At 45.8% G+C, this 21,144-nt stretch overlaps 1 protein-coding gene across 1 annotated transcript; it reads left to right on the top strand.

Moving 5' to 3' along the window:
* Nucleotides 1–1,968: 1,968 nt before the first annotated feature.
* LOC146194574 (somatomedin-B and thrombospondin type-1 domain-containing protein-like) lies at nucleotides 1,969–19,406 on the top strand. Its single transcript, XM_084597453.1, has 4 exons — nucleotides 1,969–2,331; nucleotides 10,988–11,182; nucleotides 17,534–17,663; nucleotides 18,154–19,406. Exons 1-4 carry the CDS (start codon nucleotides 1,998–2,000, stop codon nucleotides 18,425–18,427), a joined length of 933 nt encoding a protein of 310 aa, XP_084453579.1. The 5' UTR covers nucleotides 1,969–1,997; the 3' UTR covers nucleotides 18,428–19,406.
* The last annotated feature ends 1,738 nt before the right edge of the window (nucleotides 19,407–21,144 follow it).

Consider the following 21,144-nt stretch of genomic DNA (forward strand, 5'->3'; position numbering starts at 1 on the left):
GCCAACACGTTCTAGAGCCATGCCGTGATTATTCGCTGACAACACCGGCAACGCCGATGTCGGATTTTTTTGTGTTTTTTTTTTTCAGAACAGGGCTTTTAACACTACCGGGTTCAAGTTGAATAAAGAAATGTAACCGCAATATATTAAGCACTAGATGAACTGTATTATTGACTTAGTCGTTTGAATCCGAAGAATGCGTTCGAGCATTTAATTTTATTATCGAAGCTTTTTGATAGCGTCCGGCTTGAAAACAACAAAGATGTATGCTTTCCATAATTTGCTGTAACTGCGGGACAAAAGTGTTAGGCGATTATCTGATTATGTATGATAAAACATTATTAGACTGATTTTTGTATCAAATGTGTTGTTAACAATGTAGTGGTAGGCCTTCTTTAGCTTGTTGGCAACAGAATGCTGCTCACGGAAGTCTCCCCTGGCAAGCCAAGGTATGCGCTTGTTACTATGTTGCCCTACAGGGGCACTGACAGTAACAATTATGTCTCAAATATCTTCGTTGCTAGCTTGCACAGAAGTAGCTGGGCTTGTACTTTCGATGCTCCCTCATAGCTAATTGCAAGCTAAAAATTCAGTTATAACAAAAAATCTAGTTTTCAGCCTTGTAAATCCATTCAAACAGAGAACTTATATATGTCTTATGAAATATTTTGCATTAAAGAAGTCGGATTCTTTCTTTTTCACTTCGCGTAAAGCCTTTGATTTAGTGAAGCAATGAACATAGCAAAAAAAAAAAATAATGTAGACATATTTACCTCGAGCAGCACACCCTTCGAGATTCATTTAGAAAAACCTTTGCGCCTGATTTTATTTATGCATTAGAATCTAAACATTGACTGGAAATAATTAAAATTGCGAAATAATTAAATTTCGTTCTAACACAAGCGATTAAAGTAACCATTACTCTCAAAATTTTAAATTATACATTTTTTGTAGTGGCAGAATCGCGTTGTGTATCGTGTAATGGTTCATTATTGTAGATATTTTTCTTACCTGTGCTCCTCAGGGGACTTTCGCAATTTCTGTTTTCGCTATTGCAACGCGACCTTGCTCTGAGTTCTTCTTTTACAATTGTATAATATGTCGAAAAAGCAAGTTTTCTGCAAATTGCTTATTGATTATGAGGCAGCGCACCAAGAAACGCATAGACAGGAAGGGGGACAAACGCTAGGAATTCATTCAGAGCTTGTTCCCTTTCCTATGTGTTTCCTGGTGCGCTGCCTCATAATCAATTGCATACCAACTAGCCCAATCAACAACTTTATGGCAAATTCCTCCTTTCATCAACAACATCTCGCCTCTGCTACCCCCTTAGGCCTACTTCGTCCAGCGGCTGCCCCAAAATAGAAATCAGTGAGATGATGTCATCCACGAACAATTTCTCTCAAGTTTGATCTCCTTATTAACGATATTTGCGAAGTGGAACCTTCTATAAGTAGCTCGCACAAATATAGCTCCTGACCTTTCTTGCGCGGATCACATGCATCAGGGTGAAATTAAAGTTTTTTTTATTTTTTAATTCTCTTTAAGCTTTTTCGTACGCGAATGCGAAGTCACGGTTCAATGAGGTTCAGCCAAGTGACGCACTTTTCGGATTATTTCCGAAACCGCTCTTCCGACTGCAGGGATGTCGTCGCGCGGAGAAGAGCGAATACGATGCCCTTGCCAGCCTCCCTACTCTCTCTCTCCCCTTCCGACAATTTGGTGTGTATGAAGGTACCACAGCGCCACCCGCTCATAAGCGCATGAAGCATCCTCTCCTGCTTCCTCCTCTTCTCAGTGCGACCAGCTGTGTGGAAAGGAGGCCCAGCTGGAGACACGCCGCCCGTTGAGTGTTAACGCGCGGGGGTTCAAGTGAAATCCCCCGCCCCCATCCCCCGCGGCGAGAGGAGGGGAAGAGGGTCTTCTCGCTACCGGCGGCCAGCGGGACAACCACACCGCCGCGAGAGCCCGACCGAGTAGCCGAGAGGACAGTGCCAATGGGACAAGACGACGGTGCCACGATGCGGTTCCTCTCGGCGACCGCTGTCCTCGGCTGCGGGCTGCTGCTCTGCAGCCAAACGGCCCTCGCGGCGCCGGACTTTCCGGTGATGCGCAGGCACTCTGCCGACAGCTCGTGCCGAGCCGCTGGCCTCTGCTGCCCCGGTAGGGACGCCTCGTGTGTGGTGCGCAAGGCCATGCCACTGCCTGCCCCGGGTGGAGGTTCCAACGCTCTGGTCCAGGCCGAGGAGCGTGACGAGCAGTCCTGCTACTGCGACCACGCCTGCCTGCAGCTGGGAGACTGCTGCGACGACTTCAAAGAGTCCTGCGGAGGTGAGCACCACCGCGGTCCAGGAAGCGCGTGCTCGCAATAATTTATAGGAGAAGCGGAGAAGGCATCGCGAGCTTCTCACGACTCGGCATTTAATCAGAGGGAGTTTAATTTTTATTTCACAAGAATAACACGAAGTTGTCTTTAGAGGATTTCCTTAGCCGACTACTACATGGACAGACGGCTACGAAAGGCAAAGCTGCCAACAGTTTTCAGAAGTCAAGTAAAGAAACCTAGAGCATGCGAGAGGCACCGCTGTCATCATGCACTGCATGCCTAGTTTACGTACAAGGTAAAGCAGGAATTCAACCTGATTTCACCACGGAGTAATCTAGGGCTGCTTAATGAGGCTCTACATTTACACGTCTTGTTCGCACCACCCTCAGAAATCTCACTCCAACAACGTAATATCTTTTCTCTGTTTTCCCTTTCATATGCTGCGACATAACTTAAGCGGCCGGTAAAGATTGCATCTTTTCAGAGCAGCAGAATGGGGTGCGCCATGTCGTGTGTTTACAACAGTTTCCTTCTTTTACACGGAGACACGAGTTCTCCCTACTCAACTCGCTACAAGTCAGAACGCAGTCAAATATGAGGCATCTTGAACTCTCACGCACGAGACTCGTGTCATGCTCTGCTGCATCCCCCCCCCCCTCCCCGCCCTCCTGAGCGCCATAAGAAATGTTGAAGGTTGCTCTTTCATAGGAAAGCTGATTTCCAATGTGGTCAGGAGCGTATAAATGATGCAGGCTATATTTGCACTAGTTCTACGCTGTTGTAATAACTGGTCAACAGCACCGCATGTGAGCACTAGACATGAAGTGAAGCTAAATATTTTTGCCGAGTCTTCACGACGGTGTGTGGTAATCTGTAATGCCGAAACGCGGCTACCAATAAGCTTTACATGTAGTAAAATAACACACCGAATGGTTCGCTTGAGTAAAAAGTTTTGTTTTGTGCAGATACGGCACTGTTGTCATGACCTGTGCTATCTTGTAAGTATACAGTAGTTGTACCGGAACGATTTTCCTTCGGGCCTTGCATTGCTTCTTCTCGCCGTTTCCTCTCTATTTGGCTTTGCCAGAGACTCGTGGTCGGTATGGCCTCCGTTTTGTGCAATTACAGGTGATCAGAACAACTAGAAAATCGGTAGCTATAGAAGAGGAGGCTTCTAAGCTTAAAGCGGATATTTAAATACTGACTCCAAATCACAAGGACGCAGAACAATAATGTTTTGAAACAATTCAGTTTTGCTACTCTTTAAGAACATAAATGTGAATTATGCCCTTCAAGTAGCCAACGAAAAGAGGTTAACGAGCGCCATTCTTGGGTATTTTCTTGCAAATGTGTTCATATTAGTCGATAGTGGAGACGCACATCAAACGTAATGCAACGAACACGAGAATCAAGCTAAAAAACACCAAAAGCGATCTCTTAAGCACGTTAATGGCCTATATATGTCGTATTTTGTTTTTAGGTATGCGGACTGTCAAGCCTTAGCCGCGTTGCTCTTTCCTAACTTTCCTCTTTTATTTCAGCGTTACTAAAAAAAAAAAATAAACGAAATTTCCAGCATTAGCTTGTGCTGACAGGGCTTCCAGCCTCCTACTGAGGCTCCTTCTATCACTGTTCATTAGAACCATGAAACTGGCAGAGTGCATTATCGTCATTTTGAATGCGCGGCTTCGTCCAGGTGCTCTTTGTTACTTAACATGTCTGAATTTTATTATGTGAGCATTAGAAACATTAAGTTGAATATCCCTGCCTCTCGACGCTGTCCTGAAGCTAGTGGGAGAGCAGTGCATAATATTCGACTATATGCTAGTAACTCCGGCTGTGCGAATAGATCCGTTTCGCTAGCCGCTTCGTATATCACTATAGACTGTAGCGGCAGCTTTTATTCCGCATGCAAATCTCCCGGCTCCCCGCTCTGTGGTTTTCATATATTCGTAAATTTTCAACTGCTTTCGAGTCGATCCAGAATCTTGAGCTCGCAGTCGCTTCCACATGCAAGGTGCAGTTCCGACACTTAGGTGGTTTGGTGCGACAGCTTCCTTACACGAGAGGGAAATTTGTCACCACAGGTAATAAAAAAAAAAAACATGCTACAGGGAAGCACCAACTGATTGGCATGTTGTAATTTGCTCGGATCAACGAGGATTTTGATGAGCTTGGCAGGATGACAAAAAAAGCATACAACGCTGCATTCAGCCTGAATAGCTCGGCTTAGTCTACGCAAAGTTATGACGGTGTCAAAGCGCCCATGAGAACGCTTTGACACCCTGCTAATTTTTTTCTTTTTGCCTCGTGGGTAGAATGTCGCTAATTATGTGCCTGTACAAAACCGCGAACATTGTGCTTGTTAAAAGAATTCTAATGCGCATCTGACGTTTTATTCTTGAGTAATTTTAAACCATTATATGGCTCATCTTCAACGAAACCCAGCATTGTCCACAAACCCGTTGACGTCATAGACATATCACTTGGTGTGAGAATTTCAAACATGCCATAACCATCACTTTAAACTGGAATGTGACACGTATAGAATTCAAGTTATTAAAACATGATATGCAACTCCAATTAAAATGTATGTCTGAAATGATTTCGTTTTATTAGCCGATCGATTTCACTTTAAAAAATTTTGGCTGAAGGCGGTATTCAATAGTACGACACTTGAACCTAGAAGCGCTGTTGTTTCCTCCATATAAGTTTTTTTTCCCTTGTTGCGTGGAAATATAACGGCCTTAGTCTACGAAGCGCATGCTTGGGAACAACCGAAGGTTTATATGAATGCCAAGTGGTCAATGAACCTCGTGGTAGAGCTCAACGATGAGCAGCTAATGCTTTCAATTAACGGCATGCAAAATAAGTGCCTTCCACACATACTGTACCTAAATGAGCACAATCACTGCGGGAAAAAAGACCGTTGCAAGAAGGGCTAAGATATGGTGCTGCTACACGCGACAGCTACGCTGGGTTACATGTTCTAGCTGCTCTATGGGGTTGTCGCCCGCGCACCAAGGTTGACGGAGGGCCAAGAAAGCAGGAAGCGCCTAATTATCTTCGTCGCACTCAGCTGTTTTAGGGCGAGATAATAAAGCCCGCTTGAAGAACGGTGCCGCTTTGTCAAGTCTTGCGTTGACAAGCGCGTCCTTCTCGCATTGCTCGGCTTGAATTGCATATTCAGCGGACCGCAGCACACCCCGCTCGCTGGGCAAACCATTTATCTGCGCAACCCTTTCTCAGGAGGGGGGCGTATCTTTTTACCACGATATCACCAGGGTGGTTAACACAAGGACTCTAATGCAAGGACGTTGATAACCAGGAAAGACACATAACAACTATACGTCACATCTCTCGTTACGGGACCTACATTTTTGTCTTGCTACCCAGAGTTTGAAACAGTCACGCTGCCCTGAAACAAAAGTGACGAGCAGCACTGAAGGTATTTTCTAAGTAATTCATTTTTAGATACAATCATTTTTTTTTTTTTTTTTGGTTGGGATCAAACTGTAGCGCGCTTGCTATGGTGCACAGTGATTTATTGAATCCCGCGTAAAAGGAAAATAATTTTACCTGGTGTTTTCGCATTGTGCCATCCGGTATGATGTAACTCCAACATGGCAACAAGACAAAAGCAGGATTGCTTCGTACGTAAATTGCGGACAGAAAAACGCCCAAGATGCAGTAAATTCCTGCGATCTCAATTGTTTGTTGGGTGGCGCATCGGCTTCAAGGAGGTTCGTTCAAACATTTACTAGTCAAAGACACACCCAGTTTTCGCTACTTGTGGATCAGCAACAACCGAAACCTTTGTGGACAGACGTTTCCATATTTTCTCTTCAGATTAAGGTAGCTGGGATAGAATCAATGGCATCGTCTTCGACGTTCTTTAGGAACTCGTTCGGTGAGGATAGGGTAGGCTAAAGCTGTGCTCCTGGATGTGCGGCAAGAACGGCGCTCGGTATTCGCGAAATGCTCCTAATGTAAGATGCTATTGGTGTGATGCAAACAGCGCAGAAAATGTGATTTTCTCCCAAAATCAAATAGGAAGAGCCAGATGCGCCAAAGTCACAAGATAATACCCATAAATATTTACTCAAGAATGCGACAAAATAAAAGAAGAAAGGAAGAGAGAGAGAGAGAGAGAGAGAGAGGGGGGGGGGGGGGGGCTGTGAACGTCTATTAATGTCGACACTGAGAAGGAGCAAGCAGCCTTTTCGTAATCCGCCCGGATCGACAGTCGGCCAGGTCACTAGAATGCAAGCAAAGCATTCATACTCGTCGTTTCATTGATTAGTAGCCAAATTGTCCTTTTCCTTGGGATTCCAGTGAAAACAAAGCAAGCCTGTAATTAGCAACTTCAAGGTGATGTCGCCCACCTATGTGCTGAACGAAAATAGAAAATGCATGCATTATCTTTGGGGGAAGGTATGAAGTGCACTGAAACTTAGTGCTGAAAATGTCAAAATTTGCCGAACAAAAGGTTGAATTGGATATAAGCCTTTTGGTGCATGCCTATATAAATTAGACCAGTACCCAAAAATGGGTTCTGCGTTTCGCCTTATGTTGCGTCCCTGATCTACACGGCGCAGTAGCAACACATTTTGTACGGTCCTGCTGCTTGTTGTCGGGTGATGATATTTATGAACGCACGGTACATTGTGAGACACCGTTCATTCCAACCGCGACAACGAAGTGAATTAACAGCCCAGACCGTAAGCCACCGGCCCGTTAAAAGAGAACAATTATTCGCCTGTCCAGCACGCGACAGGCGAATAATAAACAGGCGAATAAAAATGCACGCGACGGCGGATGCCGTCGCGTGCTTTTTTGCAGTCGCCAGAGTCCAATACCATACAAATTTCATGGGGGCAAGCCCTCTCCGCCTCTCCACACGGCGAGCTTGTAGTGCACACACTAAACGGAATAGATGGCGCGCTTTAACACGATAGCGTTTCCTCGTTTAACAAAAGATCCGGCGTCGGCGCAGTGGGCGTCTTGAGCAAAAAATCACGAATATGGATGCCAGTTTGTAACCGGCAGCTGACATGGTTCCATTTGGATGCAACGTTGGCTGACATTATGTTTGGCAGAAGCTGCTAGCTCCTTTGCATACAACCCTTGCATACTGAGGCAGAAACGTTAGGCTTAGGCCACGCAGGCACGTAGTATATATTGTTTGGTTAAATCAGAGTTTGATATGTAGTGTGGTAACTTGCGCTATCGCGGCGTAGCCTTTAACGGCGGAGCCTTGTTGTCCTGCATATTTTTTTTTTTTTTCACTTCATTTCTATGCCGCCTAGTTCTTTCCCGATCTCAGAATAAACACTGCTGAGTGATCGTCTATGATTCATTTAAACGCAAGGTGATGGAGAAATGCATGCCTCAACAATCTAAACCGCTTCTCTGAAGCCTATGATGCAGCAACAGGGAAACAGAGGCCATTTACTACTTGACAGGCTTTCTTCAAGCGTAAGGGGCCTTCGACTTTTTGAAGCTTTTCCTAGAAGAGATGAAGTCAAAGTGAAACGTACCAACTATGTACTACTGCGAAGGCCGATGTTCACGCCCAGCGCACGAAACCTTTAATTTGCCCAAGTCATCTTCGTAATGTACGTTACATACAGGTTCCACCGCATGCCTTGCTGCGCTTGTTTAAAAGAGAACTTTTTTGTTCCTCAAGGTCGATGAGGAGATTACGGGGCATCTAATCGACAAGACATGCTCGGTCAAGCTGAGCCGACAACGCGACATCCTCTCGAATTCTCGTAGCCATGCTCTGTCATTAGACGGCGTGGCGGGGCAGCGTTCCCTTGCAGGGGCGTAAGGGCCAGAGTTCACTGACTGCGTTGCAGTCCTTCAAGGCCAGATACTCGGTGGGAGCGAGAGGGGGCATCTTCAGCTGTCGGCGTCATAACGGGAGCTCTTTGCGGGACCCGGCAGATGCAGCCGCCTGTGCCGCAACAGCGGTACGGGTCACGTGAGAAACGCACCCTTCGCGTGTCTGGCAAAGCTCCAGCTATATATATATTGCTGGCAGGGGAAAAGGCAGCGCACGGATGCTCTCGCCCTTGGGGTGCCAGAAGGGTTCAACGGCTGATGACCCCTTGGCTCTCTTACGCAGCTTGTCTCTGTGCGTGCTCTCTGCTGGAGATACAAGCGCAGGAGGGAGCAGGAAGGCGCGCATCAGCTCGCTTTCATTGGTACTCGTCATGCTGAAGGCAGTGCATGCAGTGTGTACTTCGTATGCCCTTTCATCCGAGACCCTTGTAATGGGCGCACTGATGGCTGTGTTGCTACATCAATGCTCTCTTCAGACAGTTGTTTGCAACGTTCTACGTAAAGCGATAAAAATTGCAAAAAGTTTAGAACAAAGCACTCGACATACGTTAGTCTTCGAATCCTGTATTACGCACTGTGTGTTGCCAAAACGATCTTGCAGAAATTGGGACGTTAACTTCTGACATGCTCTAGCACTTGCAATCCTTGCTTCTTTGCGTAGCGATCAATTGAGGTGGCAACGACCGAGAAGATCCACGCCCACCCGTTCGAGATCATTCGCGATCTCCATGGGTAAAAAGTGGATAACAAACTACTTCTCCCAAATTACAGAGGCTACTTGAATAGAATGAGGTTACTCTGTGTCAGCACTTTAGCCAGATATGTAGGCCACTTGGAACGATGGCAGCCACGACGAAAATAGTAATTTCATTTAAGTTCTCAGATGTTGCGGAAAATTGCAACATTCATTTTTGCAGCTGTTTTCTATTGTGAGTCTGTTACAGCGCAGATATATTTTGCCGAAGATCGTAAAAATACGTGAATACCAAAAGAATGCCTGAAGCAACTCATTCAGTTGTGGAAGATCTGCATCGATGAATAATGTCTGTCGGGCGAGTGGAAGTTACAAACCTACTGCACTGTACTTAGGTGCTTTGTCAGTCCGGCCTGAGGAGAAAGAAGAAAAACGCCGTCAATATCAGCGTACGCAAGAGAATTCTCCACCAAATCGATTACAGTGAACCGATTAAACAGATACAAAATAAAATTCTTGGACAGAGTGCACCAGAGATAGTATCCATTCCCGTGAAGCATTGAATACAAATTGGTTTTGGGGTTTAACGTCCCAAAGAACCTCAGGGTATGAGAGACGCCGTAGTGGAGGACTCCGAAAATTTCGACCACCTGGGGTTCTTTAACGTGCACTGTCATCGCACAGCACACGGGCGCCCAGCTTTTCGCCTCCACCGAAAAGCTGCCGCCGAGGTCGGGATTCAATCCCGCGTTCTTGGGCACAGTAGTCGAGCGCCCTAACCACTGCGCCACTCCGGCAGGGCCGCTGAATACAAATGAGTTTCGGCCCTTGCGAAGCTATATATGTATCCTTTGAAGAGCGTGACAAAGGAAAATGGCGACGGTGAATCGGCCGACAGCCGCACTGGCATTGCGCACCCACATGTGTTGAGAATGCGTGCTTTCTTCTTCTGCCTCCAAGGTGAGTTGTTTTCCTTGTGCGGCTGCTTCCGCTACGGCTCAAGGCTTTCCTCCGGAAGTGCATTTCGTACTCCTACATGTTTTTAGTAGCGTTGCTCCTCGGTTACGATGAGGCCAACTGAAACCAGCCAGCCTTATGGCTCCTTTGTTTCGTTTTGTCCTCTCCCTGCGTCTTCAGAGTGAACGAGCTGCGACAATGGGCAAAAGCACGCAAAGCCAGCTAATGCGGTTTTGTCGTCCTTACTATCGAACGCCACATTGCAGACCGCAGCAGCAGCAAGACAGGCTTTCTATAGTGATGTTCTCGTAACCTCGTTCCATCTTCATACCTATTCCATACGGCGCTAACTCCCGGCCACTGTACAACCCATCTGTCCTGTCTTCCCGTTCCTTTGTGCCCCTCTTCCCTCATATAGAGCGCTTATGCTTAATGATCGCTTTATTCTGACATCCCAAAGACCATTATCGTCGGGTCAGGTGCAGTAAAGGTGAAGTTCAGTTGCTGCCTTTGGCTCACTAATATTAGACTACAATTAGGTATGTTCCGCATCAGACAACCCCCCATGGCTCCAGAATGCGTTTTAAAGATAAATTAACAAGTTAACGAAAAAAAAACTGTTTAAAGCGCGTACCAAACCGAAGCCATAGAGGCGTGTGCAAGCATAGAGCAAAATGCGGATCTTTATAAATGGGCGCGCAGTCAAAACATTTCGAGAGAAAGAGCATTGGTGATTACGTCGTCTTCGGAAAGTATTGCTAATCCGGACCTCGGTGACGAAGAATTCTAGGGAACAAAATTAATGGCAGCCTTGCTGAGAGCCCAGTGAGGCCACCCATGCGCATTTCATCTTGAAGGAGCAAGACATTGCAGAAGATGAGGCTTATATGAGCTGTCCGTACGAGGAAAAGAAAGGGGGAAAAAAAAGACAAAGTAGATGTGGGCCAATGCATGCTCAACTCAAGGAATAGACGGAACTATTAGATATGATTAGCCTGGTAGAGAAGCACCGCAAGAGAGCTGATTTTATGTATAAAGAGGCGATAAGAGGGATAATTGATTTGGAGAACTTGGCAGTTTTTGTTACCTGGATGACAACTACCGCGGCGCGTACCCAAGTAGACAAAACCTTGTAATTATCCACCTACGTCTCCACTGCCCAGTTCTGGACTGCCGCATGTCCGAGTGGGGCGCGTGGTCCGAGTGCGACTCCGACTGCGGTCCGGGCGGCATGGGCCGCGAGCGCACAATCCTGGAGCAGCCGCGCAACGGAGGCCTTGCCTGCGGAGAGCTGCGACAGAGGCGCGGGTGCTACGGACACCGGTGCAACGGCAAGCCACAGAACAAGATTTACAGAGGTACAGTATATATATACGTCAGGTAGAGCGCCAGGGTGCCGCGCTATAAATGGTCACTAATGCGGCAAGCTGAGAAACACTGCAAACGTTGACGCTGCCAGTTGTAGATTCAGAGAAAATAATCACACGCTCAAGCGTGGAGAATTTTGCATCTTTGTATGTTTCAACAAAATTCCTGGCCCTTTTAAAACCAGACCAAATTGCAATATAAACAGAACAACAGTCGCCCGTCTGCCTAGGGCTTTTTTCGGCACTAACAGCAAGCATGAATATGCATAAAAGAGTAATGGGGAGCGCGTAGAAAATAAACAAGCATTTCTGCACACTTCTTGCACAAAGCAAGAGTATCTATAGTGTGGGATAAAGGGTTCCGGAGTTATATGCATAGATAAACAACATGAGAAAATCTGTACAGTCCAATATTTCCTGTTGGGAGCAAAAAAGCAAGTGCCAATTATTTGTTTTCTGCGTATACTAAATATACATCATGTCCAGTGTTCAGTAAGCGCCTCCTCAGCACTATTTTTGCGTAATATTGATTGCGCAAACTTTTTTTGTTTTTGCCAATGTGTCCGACCCTGAGGCGGTCCTTTCTTTTCGTTTTGTTCTTTCGTTTTTTTTTGTTTTTTTTTAGTGCTAGGAATTAACGTAGTAAGAACCTACTCGCTTATAAAAATGGTTTAATAAATGTAGAGTGGTCACTGCGGAGGGTCGTTTAATTAAGTTCCCACTATGATTTTTGACGCAATAATTACTGGAGTACGGACGCTTCATCTTAAGTGGTGAGAAAAATAACTAGTATGCTAGTTATATTTCTCACCACTAAAGTGTTGTCTTCCAACTTTAGGTGGGCCACCCAGAAAATTATCCTTCCGCAACCCTGACATTTCATTTCGTCCGATTTGAACAACATTGCTGTGTGACCTAATTCCAGTATCCCGAACTCAGTGCGGACTTATGATTTTATGTGCGCCCGAAATTCGGTCCTCCGACACTTAAAAGTTTGACTTCAGCCGTATTTGATCATAATTGGTGGGCAACATAAATTCCCTATGGCCAGCTCAGTGGTAATAGTCGGGGACGAAAACGGAGAAAGGCCAGAACCGAATGACGTGTCAGGAGACGGCGGTTTCGTTCCCCTGATCGCCGGCCGAGCGGCCACTCGCGGGTGTGTGTGTATGTGTACACGCCGCAGTGCTATTAAGTGGCTTGCAAAACGCCGAACGACACAGTCGTCGGTGTAAATTTCTGTACAGTTTTCTTCCTTATCGCAGCCATTAAATCCGTTCGTTAAGTTTCACCGGAGTTTTCTAATGTGACCAAATATCCCAACGCATATAAGACGACAACAACTAGAGACAAAAGTAATTTCCATAATTAGGTGCCACGTGCATCCTTGGAATTTTTTCACACAACAAAAGCATTCCTTTCAATAAGCAACAGCCATATTTGAATGCGAAACGCCACTGGCGGAACAGGTCGTCAGCGCACGTATGCGTCTGTGTTCCTAAACTTAACTTCTTCGTCGTCTTCAGATAGAGGTACGCCCTTGAAAACTGGGCCTGGAAATTCCACGCCATCGACACTTAATTGATTCAATACACCTCTATAGAACGAATGCAAGGGATCTGATACTTAAAACGTAATGTCGAAAAAAATGTGTTTTCTTTTCAGAAGGCCGGTTTTCGGATTAACTTCGGGTGTATCCCGATTCGTGTATCTATCGGGGCGTGACAGTTCCGGAAAAACCAATCTTATCCGCAAAAAAGGCCTAGACATGCCATGCCATATCCGCTGCAAGCAATGGAGAAGGATGATGTCTCTTTTGCGAAGAGCATACAACCGAATGTTTGTCAGGATAACACGGTTTATTCTGGTTCTAATGTAAGCAAAGCATGTCCTGATGCGGCGATACAGAGTGAGCGAAAGAGATTTTATTTTTGTGGCTAGGCTGACCGCGATGACTTTGGATCGAGATTATCCTGCAGTGGTGCAACAGGCCCATCATATGGTGCTATCGTGCGTATAATACATATACTCTGGTGCAAAAGCGATGCGCGCGTCGATATGTCGAAAATATAATCAAACGTCACGATTAAAAGTCTTCTCTGAAAGATTTTTTAAGAAAACATGAGATCCTACTCAGGCTCTCGAGTTTTCAGCACGGCTCGCAAAGGGCAAAATTTTGTTTGGAAAAAAAAAAGCACGCCGAATTTAACGGCTACACAAATCCACAGCAGCTGTTTGAAATGGAAACATTGTAGCTTTAGCAGTGCTCATTGAATTAAGTTCGGCCTTCGTTTATTTCATTTGCCAGTGTCATTGCCACTTAAAGGTTTAGCCAGAAACTAAGCTGTTTAAGCGCTCTTCATCAGCTCTGAAAAGCGAGAAGTCGCAGAAGAATGTGAAGCAAGGACTTCTTTGTCGACAGTCAGTTTTGGGATGAATTTATCGTTTGTTTTTAAGCCTGTGTAAACGTGCACACCTCTTTAGGTTCAAGCTATCACCTTTAGGAACCCTGCTTGGAGCATCAGATGTGTTTTCTCCTGCGTTAATTACTTAATGACTACTTCCGGCAAATCGATACCTTTTATGGGATCAGTAACCGTGCTGCCGGTGGAAAATTCAGTGTCAGGCTTACACAAAAAGCAGGGGTGTGCAGGCGTAGTATCACAGTGACAAAAAAAAAAGAAAGAAAGAAAGCGCTGCCATACAACGATGAACCTTGCGCAATATTGCGTTGCCAGCGCCACATAGCTAAGAAATCATACGGGACTCTTCGACTTGGGATCGGAACAAGTATTAAAAAGTGCGAGCGCGAAGTCGCAGTTCTGCTAGCCCTGTGTCTCTTGATTTCCTGTTCTGCTTCCGGGCTATGGTTCCGAGCCGCTGGCCTTTAGCTAATACCTCCAACCGAAGCACTGTCCCCTTTCCCTCTCCCTGCGCTGGCGGTCCCTCTTCCTTGTAGAACGCCTGGCGTCGCATCAGTCATCCCCGATTTTTCCATGCCCCTGAATGCCATATGCGGAAGGGGGCGAAAATGAAATAATCAACAGAGCGTTCCCGCGATATGACGTCACACGCAGCGTGCGCCAAGCGTGGCAAAGCCACCCTGTCGCGATGTACTTGACGCGGTCGCATGCCTGCTTCACGTCTTCCGCGGCGTGGTAGTTGTCCGCAACCACGCAGATGGCGCTCGTCGGTAGAGATCAATGTCCTGCCTCCGGGGGCTAGAAACTGCAACGTCAAGCGCGAGCATGTCAGCGCAGCAGATCCATGGGTGTCTCGGCGCTGACAAAACATGTGAGGGATGCAAAGCAGAGCTCTCGCACGTCTGGCTGCTTTGTACAGCCGATACACGCAATTTACACCATGCAGGGCGCACCCGTAATCAGGCCGAGTGGTGCAGCACGAGGGGTATATGGGAGAGTCATGAGGCAGGCATTTTCTTTTCTTTCTGCATATCATTTTGGTATGTGCTCCCGGACGGACATTTCCCGAACTGTGACAAATTAATTAATTTAGCTTTTCTACCGCAAGGTATAGTAGCTGTTTAGCCAGAAACTGAATCGAATGAGAGTCACATATTTTGACGAATATTCGTGCTAGGGCGAGTATTCAAGGGGCAACTTCGCGACAGCGAAGCACCAATGGTGAAAGTGCGTTATCGCGTATTTACATCATACAGTAACATCAATATTTTGAAAGAAGCAACAATGGCTTCAATTTCGAGCCCACAAATTGATGTCAACATAAAAAAGCTTTTGGCATAAGGTAATACGCATGACAGAATGCAGTTGTTTGTGGATGGCCGAAGAAAATCTAAAGCTCCCACCTCGCACACGAGATGGACAAGAGCTTTATATGCATGTAAGTTGCCGAGATATGGCATAAAGGCCAGTGTTGCTGCCCCTCCCTTTGCCCTATAGCACCGTCAAATGCCCGAAAGCATTGCTAACGCCGACACGCGAATGGGACACGCGCGCAGCGCTGAATATAGTTCAACCTTCTATCCCGAGCATACTGAGAGCTGCAACATGGTGCCCGGTGTTCGTGGTCACTGTTTTTGGAATAGTCATAGACAAAACATATGGTGCGGATCATATCCCAACTTTGTATCAAGTGTTCGAAAACTTTAGAAACTACTCGGATGGCATGGAGTGGTGTTAAATCCGCACTGTTTGATTTGCTCGAAAAGCCGAGTATAAAAATATTCGATTCGCTGCTGGAAATTTACGAACATTGGCCCGCTCCTACATTTTTTCTAAAAGAAAGATGCAACAGTTTACGCGCGCAAAGCTCATATCTAGAGAAAGCTCATGTTATCTCCTCATGTCTCCACAAGTAACATAAATACACGTGAAAGTAGATCTGATCGCCGGTTCCATGGTCGACTTAATACAGCAATGCGCGCGACAAGCACAGACTGTAGGTTCGGATTCTATCGGATTTATGTGGCTGTTTTTTTTTTTTATGCATTCTACTCAATTAGCTTCCAAATGAAAAATTAAGTAGGACACAAGCTGTGGCTTTCAATAGTATAACACGGCAGCGATGAATGGATTGCATCAGGGAACCCCTTGCAAATCTTCGTTCGCATTATGCCTTCTGCTACTGGTTTAATCATCCCATACTCTCTTGCCATCAGCCGTTGCTACCACGTTATGTGAAGGACCGTCCGGCGTAGCACGTCTTATTCGGCTCGGTTCTCACCTCAGAGAAACTGCCAGCGTAGGTTGGTCCTGCCTATCAGGCCGTGTCGTGGCATCAAACAAGCCGCCAATATATCAGTGCCCGGCCAGGTTGACTGCCATCTGTCACCTCTCAGTGGCACGCTCCTGATTTTGTAGCAAAAGCGCACTAGGCTAGTCAGCGGTGCATTTCGGGTAAGCGTAGCTAGTCCCTACTGCACGTGCTCCGTAACCGTGGCAACTAGACAAAGATGGAAGAGAAGAAGCCGGTCAAGTGGGGCAAGAAGATTCGCTTAGAAGAGAAGCTGAGAAGAGAAGAGGGATCAGAAGCCAGTTAAATGGAGTAAGAGAATTCGGTAGACGCCAAGAAGACGCGCTGAATAGCCGATAACACACACACTGTTTGTAGCCAGTGCGTCGGCGACGAGAACGCTCGAACCGAGCTTAGTGAACAATCTATTTGATAGCTTTCGCTACCCATATTCAAGATTAACCGATTGGAGCTGCCATCATTTTTTTTTTTTCACAAAACCGAGGTAGTATTTTCTGGAAAATGGGACCTTTAAAACTATCCATTTCAACTAGGTAAACTGCCGACTGCCCATTGAATACACCTGACCCCCCCCCCCCCCCCCCCCTAAAAAAAAGAACATTTCCCCGTACTTACTTGGTTTCAGTAGCCGTCGGCATCCTAATATCAAATCGGATATAATGTTCGCCAGAGCGACAAGAATACTAGACTGAAAACTAAACCTAGTTTTTTGTTTACGTCCCAAATGGCACGGTAGGTGCGTAATCAACGCGGAAGACTTCGTCATCGTCGCGCAAAGATATCATTAGCGGGCTAACGATGCTCCATGGGCGCAGTACGGAAATAATTAAAGCCAAGGTGGTCGATCTATAGGTCGCCACTACTCATCTCTTCCTTCTTTCTTCTTTCTGTCCCACCTTCCTCCTTTCTCGCGGCTGAGGTTTCCTCCGAGCAAAACGACAGTTACTGCCAATTTTTTTTACTAAGTACAAAACAATATTAAACTAAACATGCAGATTTTTTCCCCTCCCTAACCTTCTCGCGTTCCGCCACCAACATTATTTCTACCCCACTGCTTCAGTTCGGCGACTGAGGATACTGTAAATGACAAAAAAAAAAAAAAATTAACATTACCATAGAAATTATAGCTGAATTTACGTGTGCATTCCTTGATTTGAAGGACTTCTCTTCATATCACAGTTCGATTTAAGAGCGCCATTCTTGCATGTAGTACATGATGCAGCTGCTATGTTAAGACATTTCACTATTATTTTAGCTGGCAATTGTTTTAAAGCATCGAGAAATGCATGGTTCACAAAAGGCCAATTCATATGCCTTAATCCGTATACAAGCTTGCTGAAAAGGAAGTCTAAGTATTTTCATGAAGTTTCACTTTGATTCTCCACTTGAGTTCCACACTTATGCGCGCTTAAAAGCAGAACCTGCTTTCACGTTGAAAATGTGTTTACAAAGTTAGCCTACTCTAGACTATTCGAGGGATATTAGGAGTTTCTTACGGGATAGCGGCTTCCCCTGTCTGTTGCGAAGAAGTGAACTTATTTTTATTGCGGCACTGCCAACATAATCATTGCAGATGCTGAGAGTGCTTTCCTTTTTCTGCTCTTTCAGAAACGGCGCTTCTGCTTCCAGTGACCTTCTCTCAAGTACGTTCTATGAACGAGTCGTACGACATCCGCCAGAACCTCAAGTTCTTGCCTAAGAGCGAACTTAGCAAGGAAAACAACGGCACTGTGAGACAGTGAGTGAACTCCGAAAGCTTTTATTGGTCTCCTTCTCTCAGAGCATTGTGATAGCGTGATGTTTAGCTGATTAGGCTAGGTTATACTCATGATAAAGTTAAACTTGAAGGCTTTTTGTGATCACCAGTCCGTTTCAGTAATTTTGGTATTTTCCAAGTACATTGAAGAGCTTTCCACATCAAGATCAGTCATTATTAAAACAAAAACACAAAACTACCGTTGACAAGCAAGCTGTATTAAAAACTAGAAACGTAGGAATTAGCTGCAGGCGATCTAAAGCATGAAACTGATGGAAGCCATTCTGTGTAGTCTGCATGTGCAAAAACGTTTTGCTTACTAAAAAAAAGTGTGAATCCGTGAGCCATGGTTTCCTCCCTGCTAAACTCAACAATCTCGGTTTTCTTATTGCTGAAAGCCATATAATACTGACCGCGAACGGTGAATTCAAAGTAGCACCTTCAGAATGTTGTCGCCTGCTTGTACACGCAGGTACGTCGTGCTGTTCGAGGTGACCAAGTCACGTAAGGCGTGCGAATCTCTGGACTCGTTCAACGCGCTGCGCGAAGGGCAGCGATTGTGCGTCGCCTGCGAGATAACTGCCATGCGCAAGCACCTTGGACACCGCTGCACGGGCCACGGGCTTGAGGACCGCACATCGCGGTTCGCCGCCCTGGGCCACCTCCACTGCCACGGCCGCTGGCAGCGCCTGGAGAGCGCCGACCGCTGTCCACAGGGACGCCAACCGGACTTCATCTTCGTCTAGTCAGCCTCTTGTTCCTGCCATCCCCCACATTCTTTGTCGCAGACGGGGACCTCACCTTTGATACTCTCTCAATCCAATGTTCGACACCCTCCTGTCACCGGGAGTTGCTCGTTTGGAAAGTGACGTCAGGCGGAACCCTGCGGCCATGTCATTTGTCTGCGTCAGGGTGGTGCACTGCGCTAGACCAAAATTACGCCCTGAACGCCCACGGCCAGCGTCCCGAACATTTTGTGACAGCGCAGGCAGATGCCATCTTAACGTCTACTGCTTTGTACATCCACGATGTTTGAGAATTCATAGGTCCACACAGTGAATCACCGCTGACCACTCTTAGCATAGCATACTGTCGAACTCTAGTTGTAGTGTTCCCTTTACTGAGTTGTCGAATGCATATATTTTGTATTTAACACTCTTTGCTAGAGCAGCCATTATATGCTGACATTTATCTTTTTTTCTTTTCAATAAAAGAGCGTTTTGTTCCTGACTGTTCATTACCATGGTGCTCCTGATAAAAATATGGCGGTTGAAATGGTATTACGGGAACTCCAATGGCATGGGTGATCAGACCTGCTGCCCTCTTTCCACCCACTTTTGCATAGTAGCCCGCTGAGCTGGATATCCATGTAACGAACACGCTAGCTAGAAAGCATACTATAGAAATTCACTTATTTTGCTCTGACTTGAGGCATATCTTCGTCTGTGTGCCTTGTAAGCAAAAGCATGAGTGATATCTTTTTTTGGGAGACTACCATTTGCAGGCTTCTTCTTCACTGATAACGAGCGTAGCACGTGTTTCACCGGCACCGCCTTTGAAAGCGCAATAGCGCTTTTAAAGGCGGTGCGGTTGGCTTTGATTATGAAAAATATGATCCCAAAGACCAAGTAAACGATGTTTTAAAGGTATTGAAGTGAAGTTAAGTGATGCCAATAGGGTAAACTGTCTCATCCATGCATACCTGTCACCCGCTAATAAAGGTTTGCTACCAGTACACCTTACCTATTGCTCTCTTCTCATAGGAAGTCCTTTTTTGAAAAGTCCGTGCTTGTCGCATCATCATGAAATATCCTTACCCACACTGATATCACCACCCGCATTTTCTGTTGGCGAAATGTAGCAGCTCTGCTTCTTTTCAGAGCAATCACTGCTGCCGCGACTCCTTATTTGGGGCAATTTTCTCTGTAGTGGTCCTAAAACGATTACCACCTAGAGTTTGGCTAAAGTCGGGATATCCATGAGCTATCGTGACACCTTTAGATCATGAACCAATACTATCAAAACATGAAATTCAACCTCGTGAAAGCTTTCCATTTCATTTGTTTATCTAGGGTGATACTTTGGTTATCACTACTTGGGCGCCGCTTCATGAGCTTCATAGGCAGTCGGCAAAGTAAGACTCAGATGATAAAACCTTTAGTGCATTCCGTCAATTGTTTATTATTGCTTTTATTACGTCTTTTCTGGTATCTTACAAGCAGTCGATAGCTTAAACGTTGAGCAGTCAGTGTGATTTATCACTACCTGTAATTTATTACATTTTGCTTTACCCGCGAGGGAACGCCAGAGCTGCGTGACCACTATCTCAACCCACCGTGCAGGGTAGTAGGAGAATACTTGTCCGTCTCTGCACGTCGAGAGCAAAGAACAGCATATGAATGTACTACATTTTCCTCCTATTTCGAGTATCTTCTTAGCTTACACATGGCGATCTCGTTACTTATTTGACTATGTCAGTTTTTCGTTTTAAAGGGACCTGTGTTTCAGTTTATGTGGCATCGACACATCCCACAAATATCGCTATACTGCAGATATGGAAATTTTATTTCATATAAGCTTGCTCGGTCTCGAGGCTCTAAACTTAGTGGGCCATTCTTCTGCACTGCATCATCAAAGAAAGCGTTTGAGACGTCACTTTTGCTGCGGATTATCGCGGATCACTTCCAGCTGATGTAATCCAATGCACCTGCATGTTTGAACGCTAACCGACAATCGGTAAACTTCTCGTTTAGAACCCGAGAACGCAGGGGACTTGTTCATCGACCCTGAGAGCATGAAACCCGTCACGTAATCTTCGCAGATGTTGGTCGTCGCCTCGTTTCTGACACAGACAGTGCTGCAGCATCTTCCACAGGAGAAAATGTCGCTGGAGCTATATTTCGGTCACACGGATGTTTTCTGCGACTCGAAGCGATAGTCCATGCTACAGCTGCTTCCGCCATGACAGTTTCTAGTTGAACTCGGGGGCTTTCGAAATTCACGAGTTTTGCCCGAGCTCGCGTGTCAGTCATGACAATAACTAACACCCTGGGCGTGTCGTGTAAATGTTATGCTAGTAGACGCTACGGTCGGGACACACCCAACATGCTTGCCGGATACTGCAAAGCGATACTTTCGGACGCCAATTTTCGTGACCATGACCCTTTAACAAACTGGGGAATACTGCGCTACTTGATAGACAGAGACAAGTGAAAGACGACACACGATTGAGGCGCAAACTTACAACTGTTCATTTTTATCGACAAAACACGTACATATATACATATAGCATTCTCGTCAAATCACAAACACATCATTCATGCTCCTACGATTTCTCTTTCAATTCTTTCCTTTTGTTTGCCTACAATTTCAGTCCTGCGGAATAATGGTTTGCAGCCAGTTTCGCACCGCAAGCAATGTTGCGCAAGATTTCCAAGATTTAACAGACTCTAGGGCCATGGTA

Source organism: Amblyomma maculatum, chromosome 3 (genome assembly GCF_055883805.1).
Source record: "Amblyomma maculatum isolate TAMU_Amacu chromosome 3, ASM5588380v1, whole genome shotgun sequence".
NCBI lineage: Eukaryota > Metazoa > Arthropoda > Arachnida > Ixodida > Ixodidae > Amblyomma > Amblyomma maculatum.